We start from the raw sequence: 19,631 nt of genomic DNA on the forward strand, positions 1-19,631 counted from the left end.
TTCTGATTATTGTTAACCCTATTTACCACAGATTTGCATTCTTTACTCCACTTACTAGCTTTCTTGTTTTAAAAGTCCTAGCTTGTAATCTCTATTCAAGTCTACAGAATCAGCAACTTCTTTTCTTTTGGAATTTTTTTTTCCCAAATGTGCCCTTTACTTTTATAACAAGCAAGGATTGTTTTGTAGCTCAGTCACCCATTCACACTTTTATCCCCAGTCATTTGGGCTCATGAGGGCTGGCAACTTCCTTTAAAAGTAATCCCAATGAAGAAATGAAAGATGTGAAATAAAGTGAAATAAAAGCGAAGAAAGTGAAATAAAAGCAAGAGTTTTGTAAAGAGTATAAGCTTCCAAGAGGTGTCACCTGTGAGAGGCTGTTCATCAGTGACTGTTCAGACAAGAGTACCCTGTCCTAGGGATGAGAAAGCAGTTCAGCTGTATTGACAAAAGCTGTGCTGGTACCTTGCCTTCATGGCCAGAGAGCTGCCCTGGGTCATTTTAGTGGCAAATGCAGATTTCCTGTGTGCTTCCAACTATCTGGTTGGGTTTAGGGAGACTTTGTTTGACTTTTGCCCACATATTGCTGCTATATGTACTTTAAAAAAAAAACAAACTGCAACCTGGGAATATAAAACTCAATGATAATATCAGCATGGCAATGCAAAAGCAATGTCATATAAATTTTGCACTGCCAGGTCAGTACATTAAAAGTAAATGTGTTATTTCATTACAATGGTGAAGCTACCACAGTTGAACAGCACCACTGTGTGTAAGAAAGCTTCAATAGGGATTGGTTTGATCATTGGTTTGACCTTTAAAAGTGGATATTTTTTAATGTGATTTTGCTTCTGCTCAATAAAAAAAATAATTGTCTGGAAACTTCTGAGAAATGTGGAACTTCTCTGAACAATTAAGATCATAGAAAATACTGCACAGGTACCCTAGCAAATGTCAGAAAATCTTTGCAATTAATTTTGTGACCGTGTCACAAATATAACTGGAGAAATTTCAGCTGACTACAAATCTCCAGCAAGTCTTCTATGAAATAAATAAATGAATTGGACTATGCAGTTGAGATTTTCTTCCTTCAGAACAATGTTTTGTTGCTTCCATTTGAACACAATGAAGTTTGCAAATGATCACAGATTTGGCAAGTTCTTATAAACCCAGAGACAGATGTATGGCTGATTTAAAATAAATGGTTGCAGAAAAATACTGTGGTATTCCTAAGGTATGGGTTCCTTGGGAAAATCAGATTTGTGTGTATAGTGGATGTCTTTCCCCCTCCTCAATGAAGTACATTTTTCTGCACTGATTTCTGATTATATTTATTCGCTACTTTGATCTGTGAGCAAAAATGATGAGTTTTGTGCCAATGTGTTGGTTGTGAATGATTGCTGACTCTTTAGCATTGAGGTGACAGTTTTCCATTACCAGGAGGCCACAAAGTTGTTGGGGAGGCTTGTGTGGAGTGCTGGCAGATGACAGCTTAATTACATCAACTGCTCCAAACATACATGGACAACAAATGGGAAGGAAAGGATCAAACCCTTATAAACAACAACAGTGCTATCTCACAGCCAAACCTTTCAGTATTCCAAGGATGGGCACTCTGCTTAGCAAGTCTGAGCTTTGCAGAGGCATTTTGCAGAGCAAAGGCTAAAAGCTGTACCAACACATCCTTCTGTGAAGCTTTGCTTGGAACTTTGGAAAATCTGAGCAGAGTGAACACCTGCATAGTCCAGTTTGCTCTCCTCTCTGTAGAGCATCCCCCAGCTCTCTGCAGAGCACTCTATCTGCAGAGCACTGGTGCTGTGCATGTAGCAGGGCTGGCATTGTGCCACCTCTGGCTTCCAGCCTGCAGCTGGCCCCTTCATCCCACCCACGCTGATGCTTCCCAAAATTTGGTTCTCGTTCGAGCATTACAGCTCGCCTTTGTCTTTTCCTGCTTTGGGTGGAGGTTAGCATATTGCTTAAGGGGAGCCAAAAGTATTTCAGTCCATTCCTTCTCTCATGGGAGAATGTAGACAAAAAGACATTTCCACAAGATCTTAAACTCAAACATAATCATGGTGATTACAGAGTGGGTAACTCCATATTTTCTTACACAATCTCTCAGCAGGCAACAATTAACAGGTGAGAGCATAGATAGCCCAGCAGCACCATATTACACCTCAATGTCTTCTATTTGCACAAATAATATCACAGCTAATTTTAATAAAATTATGTATGATCTCTATATCTTAAGATGATATTGAGAAAGTAGGATCTCCTGGAGGATTCCCAGTTGCAATGGACCTCTATCTTAGATGAATTGCTCTGCAGCCTCCTATCTTTTTGATTTGATGATAAGGAGTGTCTGAACCAGTCCTTAAACAAGATCCTACTTTGCCTCTGGATAACCAAATCCCATCCTGTATTACCCTGAGATTAAACAATCTATCAGCCCTCCTCCAGGCTTAGATCTGCTTTCAAAAAATGCTGCAGCTCTGGCACTTAGGGTTTCTTGTGCTGCACACCATGAGAAGCAATAAAGCATTCAACACACACAAAATTATGAAACCATACAAGAGAAAGTTAACTCTCAGCTGTGTCAATGTTGCAGGACAGGAAGCAAAAGTAATTCTGTGAATTTTCCAGGAGAGAAGATGGGATCTTTTGAGTATAATATCCACATTTTAAGCAGACAGATGTTTTTCAGCTCCACTGCCTTGGATGTAGATGAATTCAGTTCTGTACACATATCAGTATGTGGTAATATGCTGCAAATGAGCACAAGAAGCAGGCTTTTTCAGAAGCCTTTGCTTCTGAAAGATGTCTTTCTTATATCTGCCTCTCTGATTTACTCCCTACAGGTAAGAAGTGTGACAGTTCTCTGTGTGTGTGTGATTGGATTCTTCAGTCCTTGGCACAATCTCATCAACCTCTGATATCTCTTCTGTTTCAGGCAAGTCTTTGTTGCTGCAGTTTCAGGCAGTCACTCAGCACAATCTTACAGTATTGCCTGTCTGGATTTCTCTCACTTTTCCTCCTATTTTCATCTTTAACACGATTGAAGTCAAGACGTATACTGAAGCAGAGAATGATTAATTCTAGTAATTGTCTGTCTTTAAGTCATGACAACTTTGCCAAGTTCCTCATCTTGTGCACATGAAAAATCACTTTCTCTCAGTGTGGAGAATTTGTTTATTTTGCTTTAGTTGCTTAATTCATTTTTTTAAATGACTACCTTCTTGTAAGCTATTCCATACTGACTTTGGTCTCAGCGGTAGATGTGTTGCCAGAGGTAGCATTCAGATCTCCATCCTACTAAACTGTCAGGGGTTTTTGTAGTCCTGAGGGAACGAAAAAGGCAAGAAGGTATAGGAAAACAAATGTCATTACAGTTGCAAATATTGGGCTTGGTTTGGTTTTGTTGCTTATTTGAGTATTATTGTGTTATTGTCAAAACGGTGCACTGCACCATATGTCCTCAGGACACTTGCTCATGCCCCTCTGACCTTGTTGTAGTATTTCATAATTCTCTTTGGCTGTGTTTTCTGGGAAAGAAAAACAACAACTTTCATTATGAGATTCCACCAGGCTTTATTTTTCTGATTTCCAGTCATATGCTGCTGTGATTGTGAGTCAAACGCTTGCAGGGCTTTTGCTGTGAAGCTACGAAAAACATTGCTTTAAACAAAAAAGAATTTCTTTGTTTTACGTCTTGGGTCTGCAGCTTACAGTCATCCAGGAGCCACTTGTGCATCACCAGAAGAAGCTGAAGCCAAGGAGACCTGCTTTTCCCTTCCCTTCCCTCCTGGAGGGCAGGGGGTGTCCCACAGACAGGTCAGTGTCTCAGTGTGGCAGCTCAGTGCCTGTGGTGTCACATCATCATGGCACGTGAGGCATTCCTTGACTCAGTGTGTGAATCACGGGCACAGAGTGGTTTGGGTTGGAAGGGGCCTTAAAGATCATCTAGTTCCACCCCTCTACCATGGACAAGGGCACCTTGCACTAGCCCAGGCTGCTCAGGGCCTGATCCACGTGGGCCTTGAACACTCACAGGGATGGGGATCTGAGACTTCGCTGGATAATCTATGCCAGTGCCTCACCACCCTCAGAGTGAAGAATTTCTTCACAATATCTAATATAAACCTATCTTCTTGCACTTTAAAGCCATTAAGCCTTGTCCTGTCACCCACCTCCCTGGGATCAGTGTTGGGCTCTCCTGGTGCTGCACCAAAGGTGACACAGGGGCACAGACAGTCACCAGAGTGGCAGATGGTGCCAGCTGACGATTTCATTCCTGGCCTGGAATGCACAGCAGGAATGCTGTGGGACTGCTGCAGGACACTGCTGATCCTCATGGTTTGCTCTAAGATACAAAACCTCAGCTGCTGGTTAGGATGTTCCTAAACCAGTTTTATAGAAGTTGGGAAAAGTTTACTGGGGAAATAACATGACATACTCTTCCTGTTCTGACAGTTCCAGAAATCAGCTTTTACATCTCATTGAGGGAAGGATAGATGCACTGTTGGTTTGATCTAATAACTTCTTCATTTCTCTTATATTTTCATGTTGTTTCACTTAGCCAGGCCCTACTTTCTGGTGTGTTGGGACCCAGGACATTCCTCTGGCTGCCCTGGGTGATTTGCCCTGGCAAGGGGCTCAGAGACTTTGTCATGGGGTCAAAAACACCTGTGTCTTTGATTTTAGTCCATGGAAAAAATTACCAACTTTGTGTGAAGATTTACAAGCCACAAGAGTTTGAGTAGAACAATAGTTAATTTGTCACAGGGTGAAAAAGTAGAATTTTGAGGTTCTAGAATGGGGGTTCAACAGGCAAGATGGAGGAATCTGGGCATGTCCTGTCCTTCTTCTCCTTCTTCTTGTCCTCCATCTTCTGCTAGGATGGCGACACTTTTTGACTGGTTTAGAGTAGAGACAGATTGTCTAATATAGGTGATAGGTATTGGAAAATTATTAAATATTATTAAATAAAGTATACGTAGTTTTTAGTATAAAAAGATAACACCACCCCAATAGCAGTCACTGTGCCACAACCCAACATACTTGACAGACCTCAGCAGGTCAGAGACAAAATTGTAATAGATAAGAAAAAATAAACAACCTTGGAAAGCAGAACCGACTAATCTTGACTTCTTTTTCGGTCACAGCACTGGGAAAAAAAAAGACTTTCTAACATCTCAGGGGTCATCTCAACCACAGAAACCCAAGACTGGAGGAGTATTACAAATCCGCTTAATGCTTGCTGGACTTGCCTCTTGAAAGAAGTGCTACTGCTGAGCAGACAGGAAGGGAGGTTGCTGTAGGATTAGAGGGTGTTCTGTTCAACTCTGACTCGTAGGTACAGGCAGAGGTGAATTAAACTCCTGAAAAGGGCACATAGAATTTGAAAATGTGGTTACTGGTGTGATGTATAAAAAGCACAATGAGAAGCTTTTCTGAAAGTATTGCTAAGATTGAAATCAGCAACACTGTAAGGTTTGTGAGAGCCTAATTTTATGAGATTAACTGCCCCATTTCCTGTCCAAATAGGTTCCAATAAATTCATGTGACTACTGAATAATTATGCACTGCTTATCGGACTGAACTTCCAGTCCTAAAGATCCAGCATTTCTGGAAGGTTTGCTCAGCTATGGAAACCTTCAGTGAGACATTTTAACTGCAAGAGCACAGGCAACATCGGCTGATAAAATGTGACATTAGCATGTCTCTAGTACCACATAAATCTTTTCTTCCTGGAGCTCCAGTTTTTAACACTTTCTCCCTAGTAGGAGATTGATCTTGTTCCCATATATGAAGCAGGGACTATTAATGAGGTATTATGGAATGGTAGTTTAGGATCACTGATGCACATGGCCTCACTTTGTTACAGTGAGAAAATGACATTATGCATATTTGTAATAATGAGGAACAGCTTTAGTTTCATGTCTGCTACAGAAAACATGTGATAAATAATGTTCTGTCCAAAGTTAAGCACACTAAATTTTGTATTAATTGAGGCAAATATCATGCCCCTCTTTAGTGCAATCAAACATATTACCATTAATAAATGACTTGAATTTTCTTTCACATTTATACTGCTTGCAGAACAATATAATCTTTTAATATGTTGCTGTCTTGGAAGTCTTTCCATTCTTAGTATACTCTGAAATTTGTACAATAAATTTCTGTCTATTGAATCTTTAAGTGTCATGACATTAAAAGGTAGGCAAAATTTAACTGTCATTTTCCTTTTCACTTTTTTCCCATCAGTTCTGTACCTGACATTGATACCTGCTCAGAGCTTTGAAGCACCCATTTCCCGTGTAATTAAATAGCTCTTTATTCATTAGCAAGGGTGTTAACTAAGAGATGCACATCTGCAAGCCCATGATACGTGGCAAAGAGAAAATGTGGATATCTAAGTGCTGCTACACACAAGCTATGCCCAAGTCCTTCTGCTTTCTCTCTCAGGCTACATTCTTTAGATCCATTTGGTTCTTGCTGTTTTCCTTCCTCCACCAGCTTTTCTGAGTCTTACTCATTTCTTTCCAAAGACCCTAGCCACCCTCTTGTTCTCCTTTATGGCCCATCTTAAAGCTGCCTGTGGAAAGTGCAGCTCTGCCACTTGCCAGAACACAAATGCTGCCTGCTTCGTGCAACACTGGGCCAGTATCCAGGCTGAGGAACCATCAACAGGTAAAGCCAAAAGCGCAGGAGACCATGAATCAGGAAACCAGTAGTAAAACATTCATTAAGATCACTGAGACCCAGGGACACTTGGTCCCCCTGGTATGCCAGAGCCTATAAATGTCTGTAACTTCAGGTATAAGGCTTATATCATTAATATAAAAATGCCAGCATTTTTTTTGCATCAAGATTACACTGATTATGCTATCTAAAGTATGCTTTATCTATTATTTAAGGTTAATATGCGTATTAGGGTAGAAACTGGAAGACCCTGTATGGATTTGCAGTGTTTCAAAATGGAAACAAGGCATTTTTTGAAACAGGATGTTGTAGGATGGCTCCAAACATAAGTGTTTCCAAATCAACAAAGATATGAGATGTGTGCTTTTCCTAAATGATGAAGTGGGGCATAGGCACATATCTGGAGCTGAGCAGTGCCTCAATACTGTTACAGAAATAGGCACTGTGGAAAGCAGGCTATTCAAAATTGTGGGTTCAGAGTTCTGGACTTCCTGTATTAAATGCTGAAAGTGCATGGAAAGAAGTGTTCTCCTGGAGGCGCAGTGGGGCTGGCAAAGTTTAACATCTCATAAACCTTTAGACCACTCAGTATCCAAATCCAGCACAAGCTACTGCATCCAATGGGAAAATACAACACAACAAATGAGTTGATGCGTTCATGTTGCTCCAGGGAAAAAAATTTCTCCCCAGATCCTGCTGAACAGCCTTCAGTTGCAGGAGCTGCTGTCTCATATGGGAGGCAAAACTGATTCCTTCTCTTGCATTAGAGAGAGAGTTTTCCTCATAGTGTGCTGTAAAACAAACTGACTGTTAGTGTGGCCTGTGTGTTTTTTTTTTGGTTAACTGCTGATCCAGACCCAGAATTTTGTCTAAGGACCTAGCAAGTGTGACTCCTTTATCATTTCCTGTGAGGGGGAAGCTTAGTCCTTGTACCTCATCATTAGGAAAAGAGAAGGGATTTGCCCAGGGTTTCTGGAGATGCTGACTGCCTGGGTGCTGGTCTGTGCCAGGACGTGGCAATGTGACACAATGCTGCTCCAGGGAATACAGACACACATAGCAAGGAATGTGGTGATGGGGGAATGTCATTGCTCCTCACAGCCCAAGTGAGTGTGCAGACACCAGACTTTGTGCTTATCTTGCTCTGCTGCTAGCCTGTTGGCTTTTTCCTCTTTGGACTGCCTTGAAGACTGATAGTGTGGAAAGAATGGTGCTAGTGGAGAGAAACAACCTTGGTTATAAGTGGTGAAAGAGTTCAATGGTGAGACAGTCACCTCCAGTGCTGTGAACTGGTGGGAGATGGTTGTGCCAGAATCAAGCAGAAGCTGGTGAGAGCTGTGACTGTGCCACACCTTCCCAGATGCTTCAACCTCCAGTGCTGTCACCACTTGCTCCCAACACACCATAAAAGCTGATAAACTGGATCAGTACAAGCTGTGGTTTAGGCATTGTATTGGATTCAGCATAGCAAAGGAAAAGTGATGGAGCCAGAGCACAGCTGCTCTTCGGAGCATTTGCAGTATCACAGGCATCTGGCTGTCACATCAGCCGCATCTGTTGAGCTGACGTGGGGACAACGTGAGCACTGAATGTGCAGGAGTGTGCTGGTGGGAGGGGATGCAGTGAGGCCACTTTGTAAGATGTGATGTCACCCTGTGCACACATCTGCAGAAATTAGGAGCTAGAGCTGCTGGCTGTGGCATGGAAGATTATTCACACACATTAAAATTCTTCACTCAGTGGGTGATGTAAGGCAGCCTGTAGTCTTGCTGTTAGGTCTGTGGCCAGTGCACTGTGGAGTCATGAAGATTTCAAAATAACTCTTGACATTAAGCTTTCTGGAATTTTCTTTGCTTTCATGGATGGAAACAGACGCTGTCTCATGAGCTTAGTTGCACAGCACAAGAGCCATTTATTTTCTAGTTTGTGGTGTTTTTTTCCTCAGATAATGTTGAGATTCTGTTTCTGGAGTGATGAAAACAATTCCTGGCTTTGCTTTTGCAAACTGAATATATTTTTTCAGAATCTGCTGGATTATTATTAAACCAATAACTGCATACGATAATAACTACAGAAATTAGTAACAGTAGTATATAAATGATAGAATTTTAGAATATGTCCTGAAGCCTTTTGTCAGTATATCAAATGTTCTTACTTGGGTGTTTGCTATTTTGCCTTCAAATAAAAGTAAAAGTAAGATATTATGAGAGTCATGATTTGTCATTCCAACTGGAATTAGTCAAGATGCTAATCAAATTATCTGTTTCTAAAGAATTAACCTTATTTTACTAACATGCAAGGCTACTTTCCAAATCTACCAAAATCTGAAGCTTTGTTTGAAGTGGATTAATCTTATCCAGCTTCAGGCACTCTGGTAGTCAGGTGTCCAGCCTAGCCCAGTCCCCCAAGCTGTTCCAGTCACCCAGGCTGTTCCTGTCGCCAGTGGAGAAGGGTGTGCTAGCAGAAGATCCCCACTCTGTTTGTCTCAGACCTCTTTTGTATGAGGGCTCAGATTGCTGCCAGGGTGCCCATCTCTCCCCACTGACTCAGATCTGGACAAGGAGACATGTAAGTCTGACAGCTGAATCAGTAGTCCCATGTTTCTAGGACAAGTTCTATGTCCCAGATTCAGCAGTGGTTCCCCTGGGTCAGGACAGCAACTGTGATCCCATGGCATTGGTGAGGGTGGGCTGTTTTCTGTGACTTGCATCTCAGGCACAGAAATGAAACAGAATAAAGCAACTTTAGAACAGATTTTCAGAAGGTAGCCCAGAACAGGGGGGCAGAGTAGATGTGGAGAGAGGTAGATTTGCAGCTCTGCTGCCAGTCCTCTAGGAAGTTAAACTTTTAAGATTTGTTGTGGATGCCTTGAAAGTGCTCTACACCACACTGGATTGGTCTCTGAACAATTTGGTTTAGTGGAAGGTGTTTAGTTCCATGGTCCAAGGGTTTGGAACTATCTGGTCTTTAAGATCTCTTCCAACACAAACCATTGAGTGAGTCTCTAATTTACCCATTTACCGGGTATCATGTCAGAGCCAGTGGCACTGATTTGGTACTTTTGGCTGTCCCAAAACGTCCTCCTTTCCTGGCTTTATGTCCGGCAGTACCACTGCTACAAAGCCCGAGCTCGGGGCCCCTCCCGTGCCATGGGTGCGGGATAGCGCGGCTGTCCCAGCTCCGTCCCCGGCGTTCCTGTCCCCGGGGAGCTCGGGCAGCGCGGCGGCCCCACAGTTGCAGACACCCAGGCTCCCGCTCCGCCTCGCTGGGGGAAGGATGCCGGTCCCGAGCACATCCCGGGGCAGCCGTGGGCGGGTTCCCGGGGCGGCGGGGGCGGCGCGGGGGCTGCGTGGGGCTCGGCACCGCCCGCCCCCTCGGAGCCGCCCGGCCCCGCCCGGCCGGGCCCCTCCCGGGGCAGGGGCAGGCGGAGCGGGGCGGGGGGGACCGGAGCCGGCGAGGCGTGATCGCCCGAGGCCCCTCCTGCCTGCCGGGAAGCCTTAAAGCAGGGCGGCGGGGCGCGGAGCCCCGCACTCGGAGCCCCGACGCCCGGGCAGAAGCGCCGAGCCGAGCCGAGAGCCGCTCCGCTGCAGCCGCCGTGAGTGCCGCGACGGGGCGGGCACGGGATGGGGATGGGGATGGGGACAGCGATGGGGACGGGGACGCGGGGCTGCCCGGGCCGGTCGGGGCTGCGCTGGGGCTGCCGCCGTCGGGGCGGGTGCTGACGGCAGCTCTCGTCCATCCCGCCCCGCCGAACAGATGCAGGGCACCGTGAGGCTGTGGGTGTCGGTGCTGACTTTCGCCCTGTCGCTGCTGGTCTGCCTGGGGACGCTGGCAGAGGCGTACCCCTCCAAACCGGACAGCCCCGGCGAGGACGCCCCCGCAGAGGACATGGCCAGATACTACTCGGCGCTGAGGCACTACATCAACCTCATCACCAGGCAGAGGTAGGCACGGCGGGACGGCACACATCTCGCTCGCCCGCTGTCGGGCTGATTTTTTCCTTGGCGAGGCTCAGGGGAGGAAGGTGGGGTGTCCCCTCACACTGGGGGTGTCTCTCGCTGCTATCCCCAAGGACACGGAGAAAGACGTGGTGCTCAGATTAGAGAGCAGTGCCCGTGAAACCCTGAGCTGCCGACGGGTCCGGAGCTGAATTTCCACCGCCCAAGTTGGCAGAAGGGGCAGGAGTGTCAATGCTGCCTCTGCTCTCTCAGCCTCTTCTAGCTCTGGCCAGACAGGCTGGCGGGCAGAAGCACAAACGGCGTGCACAGGGAGGGACCCCAAAAAGGAAAGATAGCTAACCTGGGAGCTGGAGACGGCTAGACAGGGCACTAGGAGCAGTTTCCCACTTCTGTTGCTGACACTGACTCCAGTCAAGATTTTGGTGAGAAAAAGTGCCCATTGTGGAGTTGCAATAGTCCAGGTGTTTTGTGGTTTGTAGGCTGCTTCATGCAGCTGTGAGTGTCAAAAAACCCCTAGCCCTAAACAAAACCTCTCTCAAGACCAAGAACTCAAGCCCAAAGAGTGTGAACGCAAGCCTCCCTGGCTCTAAACTGGCTTTCTGGGTTGGCCATGCTTGTTAAAGTATGGGTAAAAGCTCAGCCTGAAAAAAAAGGGCAAGTTATTATAAAAAATCATCTTCTTTGATAAAAAATGGTCTGTCTAGTTAGGCTGTGGGATTGATAGATATTCACTCTGAGGTCGTGCAATAGTGCGTGACACAGAAGAGCTTTGACATATTTATCTATTGTTTAATATCAAGACCAGATGAGAGTCTAAAATTAGGCTTTCATTTTTCCCTTTAGAAGTCTGAAGAATTAAATTAGAAGGGTGGCTATCATGCAACTGAGAGCTTTCCCAGAAGCCCCTAACATTGTGTGTGCTACTGCCCTAAGTGTGTAAGATGGATGAAGGGGCTGATAGAAATACAGTTCTTCGGTTCTGAACTTTTAAAGCGATGTTCACAACTGGCTCACATGTGAGGCATGCTTCTGTGTGGCAGTCTGCACTCAAATAACATTTTGTCCAGATTACTGTTAAAATAATCCAATCCTCAAATTCTGCCTCTGCTGCCGTTTTTTCTTGCATGCGATGGGATCTCCAGGCTGGTGTCTCATCCCTTCTTTTCTTTCTTTCATCTCCCTTTTCCAAGGTGGCTCCTGTCCAAAGCAAAGTCATATTTAAAAACAAAAAATCCCAAATCCAAATGACCACCCCTCCTCGCTTCTGTTCAGCCTTCACTTCTAGTGTCTGCTCTGTGTGCTTGCTTTAATATTGACTGTGTAGCTTTTATTCCAATTTTATTGATTGTAAGTACACAACTCAGAGAGGGAAACCAGTTTCATTCTTTTGTGTAGATTTGGAAGTGACCTGAAATAGTTATTGTTTCTAATGGATAAAATTTAAATTTTGTTCTTTACATTTTCCTCATATTTCCTACCCACCCATGTATTAAAAGGAACAGAGTTGATGTGGAAGTACAAGAAAGTTGGCAGAAAAAAGCATTACAAAGGCAACTTTTTGATACACATTTAAAAGTTGACTCTGCAGGTTAACTAAAAAACCAAAAAGGTGTGCTGCTTTTCCACTGTGGTGAATGAACAGTCCAGAAATAAAACCATTGCCACTTGCATTTGGAAAGCTTAACTGAGCTGCTGGAGGTTTCCTGTTTTGGCAGTGACACAGTCCCTTGCAAAATGAATCAATAACTTTTGAAGCATCCTTGTACCGGTCTAAGGATGATTGGTGTGTTTGAGCAGATGTGCTCAAAGTTTTATCTCTTCTAACAGATTTTTATCTCTGCTTTTTGTGCATGGCACTGCTTGGGAGCCCTGTGACAGGGGGAGGATGAGGTCCAGGGGCTCACCCTGCTTTCTTCTGTGGGTAGGTGAGCAAGCTGTGCTCAGCCTCTCACCCAGCTTGGTGCCTGTAGCTGCTGAGGTGAAGCAGTAAGAACATGTTGGCAAAGGAGGAGATGAGGAGATGGATGTGTTTTTTTTTTTTTTCTTCAGGTTCATCTGCCCTGCCTTGTTTGATATTTTTGTCATTATGAATGCCACCAACCCCCTCCCCACCCCCTCCTGGCTCATCTTTCTGCCTTCTGCTTCTGGCCTGACTCAAACATTTGAGTGCCATTCCCCTCTGAGCTACTGTGACCCACAGAGTCTTCACCTGAGCTCAATGAGCTTCTTCCTTCCAGACCATCCTTCTCTTCCTGTATTTAGACCTTGTCCATCTGGCTGTTTGCTCCCTCCCTCCTTGGAAATTCTTCTTCAGATCCATCTCAGCTTTAGACACCAGTGCCTGTCGGCTTTAATACCCCTTTGAGGTACCTGAGGTAAATGGGTGCTTGTATGGTGCAGATCATGAGACCTTTTTCAGGCTTCTTGTTTTTGATGAGATCCTTGTTCCTTATGTGCCAGGTATTTATAGCCTAAAAGAGACTCCAGGACAGATGCAGACTGCTGCTCTACAGATGTCTGTGTGTCTTTGGATTAGTTCCACCTTCATTTCCTGAGCTGTCCTGTGGTCCTTGCCTCACACCTCTGTACCAGACTGTTCAGGAGGCTTTCTTCAGAGTCCATCTTTACTCTTCCTCCTCCTCCTGCTATTTGCTCCCTCTTGCTAATAAAATATCTTCTTTCCTTGTCACTTGCAGTTTCTCAGTGAATCTGTGGCTCTTCTGTGCTGTAGCAAAGCAGCCAGGCCATTTCTGCTGGAAATAGCTTGAACTATAGGCAGGGCAGAGTACATTAAAGTGTGTGTGACTTGGGCAGTGCTGCTGCTCCTGCTTCTTGTCAACACCCTTTAATGGGCACAGGAGCAGATCTCCCTTTGCTTTGGTTTCTTGACAATTTTCTGAATCAGACACATCCAAGTTCCTGGATTGGACATTGATGGGATTTGAATCCTAACACCAAAGTTTCCATAGGAAGCTTTGAGATTTTGCTGAGCCTGACATACTGTGTCCTTATTCAGAATAAGTATGTTTGCTCCTTAAATCTCTTAGGCTTCAGCTGGAGTTGTGGCTTATCAGCATGCCCCAAAGTAGGCCTTGATGTCTCAAATGGAGTATAAAAACTGACCAGGTGTTTTCACCTGGCTTGGAATTGTGATATTTTAAGCCTTTTAAAACAGCCATGATTTTTGATTAGTGTGTATCTCAGAGCAAGGCATGAAGCAGCTGGAGCAAAGAGGTCTCCAGACATTTGCATCAGGAAAAAGAGATTGACTCTGTGACCCCTAATTAGTAACTCAGTAGCATGGATGTTTCCCAGGGGCAAAATGACAGGGTAGGCAGGAGACTGACAAAGCAAGAGTGGATGTTGTTTGGGCAGCCCAGCTGGTGGCAGTCAGTGAACACCTTGTGTGCAGCTTTGCTGTGTGAGGGCACGGTGGGTCCATCCAGCACAGGTAGTGGCATGGAGTGGCCAAGATGCTGAAGGAACTCATGTAAAATGTATATCTCCCCAACATAGTGGTCCTCATTATTTGAGTGAATCTCTGCACTCTGGGTGGTTACTGCCTATTTCTTATTCAGGCAAAACTTCCTGAGAGATTAGTGGGAGTTTTGTCCAAGTGTGAGGTGCTAGAGCAAGTTTTGATTTGTTAAATCAGTTTCTTTAACATAACAGAAAATTAGCTTCCTCCTCAGTTGAAGTCCAGGTCACATCCATATTAATCAGAGCAGGGAACTAGAAAGAAAGAAATCCCTTGGTGGTGATGGAGTGCAAGGTATTTGATTCAACATCATGCCTGATTGCACTATTGTAATAGCATTTTACTGTGTCTGGCTGATTCTTTTCAAATCTCTGCTTTCAATCAGCTTAGATTAAGAAATTTAACTTTCTGGAACTGATGCTTTGTCTTTCTGGAGCACAGGTGATGCACTGAAATGATTAAAGCAAGGTAAAACCACAAAGGGTTGAAGAAAAGGGATGAAAAGTGAGAGAGGTTTCCCCATTCAAGTGGAATCAATGCACAGTTAAAACTGTTAGTTTTTTAAATGTAGTTTGGAAGGTTTGGGTAGATTTTTTTTTTTTTTGCTAATCTAAACCGCTGGAATGACTGGGGTCACTGGAGAAACATCATGATAATAATAGATAAAATGTTAGTTCTTAACTACACCTTTGATTTTTCTGAATTCAGAATTTCACTCAAGCAGCATTCACAGAAGCTGCTCATGTACTTTGTGATCCAGAATGAAATTGCACACACAAGTTAAACTGTGATCTTCATTCTCTCCAACGAAGGGAGCATTTGCTCATAGGTATCACTCTTAGGCTAATGAATCCTTGTAATCATGTAAGCAGGCTGCTCATTGACACTTCTGTTTTCCCAGGATAAGAGATTGAATTCCTTCCCAAGTGATGGAAATTGCAGTACTTTTAACTGTTAAGTGGTGTACAGCATTCAGGACTAAAAAGAAAAAGGCAAATAGAAAGCCAGCTGCTGTGTAAATAAAGGGCAAAGGTAGCCCCTGATATCCTGTCTAGTTGGAGAAGAACTCTGAAAAAGCAAGTTTTTCCTTCTTATAGCCACAGAGTTCATGATTGCTCAGTGTTTGCTAACTAATGTGCTATGTGTTGGGCAGCCCCAAATGTGCTGGCTACCTTAAAAAATCTTGCAAAATTTCTGATGAAGGACAAGTATAATCTAAACCAATGAGAAAGTTCATGGGATGATGGAACTGGGTTTCCAGGCAAGACCAACATGCTTGGAAGTCACATAATGCACAGCTTCTTCCCTCTTCCTCCATGCTCTCACCAGTAAGGTGCAAGGTCTTAGAATATCCAGGAGCAGCCATCAAATTGAGAAATATTGAGTTTTTCAGTATAATAATGTAAAATGATTGTAGAAAAATAATAGAAATAAAACAATAATTAAAATTTGCTCACATGGCTAAGGCAAATTAAAATTGCTGGAAAGTGGTATTTATGTCTGCTCTTTTTTTTTTCTGAAAAGATAAAAATCACTAATGGTTCTGTGCTCAGTCTTCATTTGTAAAAAGTGATATATACAAAAATGTAACTTTTAAAAATTTTTCCTCAGATATGGGAAGAGATCAAGCCCAGATACACTGATCTCAGACCTCTTGTTGAGGGAAAGCACAGAAAACATTCCTAGATCCAGGTATGTATGAAGAGCTCATTTGTGTTTAAGTCTCATTTATTATCAATAAATATGATTCACAGGGAGAAAACCTACCACCAAAAGCTGGTTAATCATGTCCTTAAAAAACCCAAACCTTTAATTCCTTTTTCCCCCAAGAGATAGCACCATCTATGAGTGCATGAAGTGCCTTACCAGATGTGATATAGTCCAAACTTCTCATTTGCTAATTTTGGGAGCAGGCTATACCTGTTATTCAGAGGAAGGGAAGCACTCCCACAGTGCTTGCCTCATTCTGGGCATTTTTACATAGAATTGTATGCTGATATCTGATGATGATTCCTTACTTATTAGAGCTCCAAAGATGACATCTTGCTACTCATTTGCTGCTCACACGTTTAAATTTTTCCTCTAAAGATCTATAAGTGGTAAATATGCACTTGTATTAACTCATACACAAATGCACAGCAGTGACTTTTCTTTAAAATACAGTATTTCACAGGTTTTGTATCTAATGCTTTGCAAAGGGGAAAAAAGGCCTTTTTATTTCCATTTGCACTAGACTAAAGTAACTGGTGTTTCAAACAACACTGGGGTTTCAAATGTACATAATGTATTTATCTATTTAGGTAATGACAATTTAGTCATAATGTAAGATACTGTAGTAGTGACTGCAATTTACCCAGTTGAAAATTAAGTAAGTTGAAAAGGTAAGATGCAGGAGTAGTTTTGGCTCATGAAGGAAAATACTGGTTTTACTCACAATCCAGCGTGAATGAGCTCAGTTTAAGCCTTCACTGATTGTCTGAAGTTTGCTGACAATACTTCTACTGCAGAAATAAATGTTTTATGCAGCTGTCTTCTCAGGAGTCTTCGAACAAGAGCTCTGCAAATGCTCAACTGGACTAGTTGAGCACTTAAACATAATAGGCTGTAGCATTGAATTTAGGGCATGATCATGAGACTGGAAGGTGACCCAAAATTCCTGCTGCCATCCAGGGGGGCTGCTCATGAGACCTGCAGTTCTTTGTGTAGGGAGAGCCTTGGCTGATGGTTTGATGACTAACCACAGCTGTGGGGATGCAATTTTCTCTGCAGATGCTTATCTGAAAAACTGCATGAAGTGCAGTGAAATGTATTAGACTATTTTGTGTTTGGTAATGACAAGGGAGAGCCCTCACATAATGGGAAATTTCCACTGTCTTGAATTTGAGGCAACACACAGGGTAGTTAGCACTCATACTCTCTAATATATCTCCCTAATAGTCTAATACTCTCTGTAATTTTCACCCCTTCATCACAAAATGCTATGATTATTATTATTGTTTCAATAATGCTATTTATAACACACCAGGGAGCAAAAATTCATGAGCAAAATAACAAACTAGTCTGCAGTTAAGATCAAGAATTGATGAGAACCAGATTTTTATTTCTTACCCCCTGTAACAGCACTTTAAACTGAGTATGGTGTTTTTCACTCACTGCTGACAGTTATGGGAGTTCTGGGAGCAATGATGCCTAGTTTCCTATGGATATGTTTTCTAGGATAAAACTCTGTATGGATTCTGGAGCCCACTCCAACTTTTTCCTCCATGTGAGGACACAATTCAATTTTCTTTCTATCCAGTCCTATGTTTCATGGCACATCAGGAGCTAAACATCTCTAAAATGAGTGTGCCTCTCCTTGGCTTGGTTGAAAAATTCCAAAGGGTGTGAAAGCTGGGGAGGAAGTGTGGAGAGGCACACAGGGCTGGACAGATGGACACACAGCACGGCTGCCCAAGCCTTCTTCCTGGAGGAAGCCAGGCTGAAGGAATGAATGAATGGCAGGCTGCTATTATTCCAAACTTAAATTAAGTAAATGTTATAGAAATAGTTACACAAAAAGCTAGTTATGGAGCAAATGTAATTGGCACTCAGTGAATCAGTGACAGAGAGTGATACCTCATGAGTTTGTGGGAACTGAACTTTGTAACTAAACACTGAGATAATGATAAATGATTTAATTCTATTCAGCTTGACAGGCCTGGTTTGGCATTTCACTTTTGCTACTGAAATGCACCCCAGAAGATGTTCTAGTTTGGGTGTGTGTCTGACCATAGAAAGTTTAGAGAGATTCTTCTGGAAACTAATTGCAAAAAAGGAAGATAAAGATTAAAAAAAATGGAGGTGCCTTGACCTGAGTACAAGCAAGTTCTTATGACAGAAATGTGTGATATGGCATGTTTCTGATTTTGTCTGTCTTGTGGAGTGATGAGGAAATGTTTAATACTCTGTAATAGGCTGTATATCTCCTGATACTGCCTCTTTAAAAATTAGATATCTAGTATGAAGTACTCATCTAGGTTGCCTCTGCAGTCAGTCAGAGGGATAGGTAACTCCAGAATGAACTTTCCTTCCTAAAATAGGCATGGTCTCAGTTGCCCTCTGAGGTGCCCATGTCTCTCCAGTGACTGTGGAGGCAGATTAGATATTTAGTCAAGAGTTGATGTGCTACTTTTAAATGCGAAAATAACGGCAAATGCATTTTCCTGGTGTTTTTCCCTGTTCTCTTACTTGTAACCTTTCCTTCTGTGTAGACAAAACATCTGTTTGCAAGCAGAGGATCTCTGGATAAAATTCTGCCTTCAGCACCCTTTTCAATATATTTCTAAAGCTTGATAATGAGCAGTAGAATACCATAATAACATTTTAGGATGGTGGCTTTGAACTTGGGTTTTGTTTAAAGGTGCTTACAGCATGATGTGATTTTGTTTGGCTCAGTGAGTTCTCTTTGGAAATTGTTTACTCCTGAGTTAATGTGAAAAATATATCTTTAAGAAATTTATATCTCAACATATCATAGTTATTTAGCTTAATTTCACTAAGTGCTATTTAATGGTGTAAGGCAGCATTGTAGCTAGTCTCAGCCATGTAAAACGTGGTACCAGGGTAGCAGGATGTAGAGGCAAGTTCTGGTAGCAATTTTTACAATCAAGTACAGATTGTTGGCAATTCATAATGCATATGTTTTTGTTGGAGTCACATATACAATCTTCAACTGCAAATATGCATATATATTTCTCATTGCAGCTATTAGTGAATGTTTTAGGCAGTTTTAACATTGAATTTTTTCAGTGGGGGCTTTTATATGTGTTTAATGTGGGGTTTTTTTCATTCATAATATGTGTTGCAGGTTTGAAGACCCTTCCATGTGGTGATGGGATTTTCAGCACACCTTCAGAACTTTTCCTAGTTTTCAGTTCCACACCTCTGAAGAAAATCATAGCCTCATCCCCAGTGCATGCAGCCATTGTATTCTGTAGAGTTTCTCTCCTTCGTCATATTTGTATATATTCCTTTATTTAAATAAATTATTTGTGCATTCCAAAATATAACATACTAAATGAAAACAAACAACCATGTCATTGGTATAACAAAGCATTGTTTTAAACTATTAAAACTGAATTATAACTTCCCTGTAGTGTGGACAACAATGGTGTCACAGTTATTACAGTAATTACTGTGCAAAGTAAGATAAAGACGTCATTTATTGTGGCCTCAGATTCAGCTCAAAATTGTTTAAAATCATTTATCACAGACTTCATAACTTGGGAAAGCAGTGTTCTGAGAGGTGCCTTTTTCAGAATGGCCATCATTAAAACTTTAGTGCTTACATTGACAAATGTAATAAAATTTAAGGCAATTTTGAAATGTGAAGGAATAAGTCACTGCTTAATTCTGCTAACTCCTCAAAACTGGTTTGATGCTTGGCTGTAAGCCTGAGCTAGTAATTTTAAATGAAACAGATGTAACATCTTTGTTTTGGCAATATGTGAAAT

General features: G+C 42.7%; 1 protein-coding gene across 1 annotated transcript; it reads left to right on the forward strand.

Moving 5' to 3' along the window:
• Positions 1 to 10,458: 10,458 nt before the first annotated feature.
• Positions 10,459 to 19,267, forward strand: NPY (neuropeptide Y). Its single transcript, XM_054273977.1, has 3 exons — positions 10,459 to 10,646; positions 15,751 to 15,831; positions 18,986 to 19,267. The coding sequence occupies exons 1-3, from the start codon at positions 10,459 to 10,461 to the stop codon at positions 19,008 to 19,010; spliced, it is 294 nt and encodes a 97-aa protein (XP_054129952.1). The 3' UTR covers positions 19,011 to 19,267.
• The last annotated feature ends 364 nt before the right edge of the window (positions 19,268 to 19,631 follow it).

This window comes from Melozone crissalis, unplaced genomic scaffold (genome assembly GCF_028551555.1).
Source record: "Melozone crissalis strain CALT ecotype California unplaced genomic scaffold, PUWL_Pcris_2 ptg000016l_1, whole genome shotgun sequence".
NCBI classification, from domain to species: domain Eukaryota; kingdom Metazoa; phylum Chordata; class Aves; order Passeriformes; family Passerellidae; genus Melozone; species Melozone crissalis.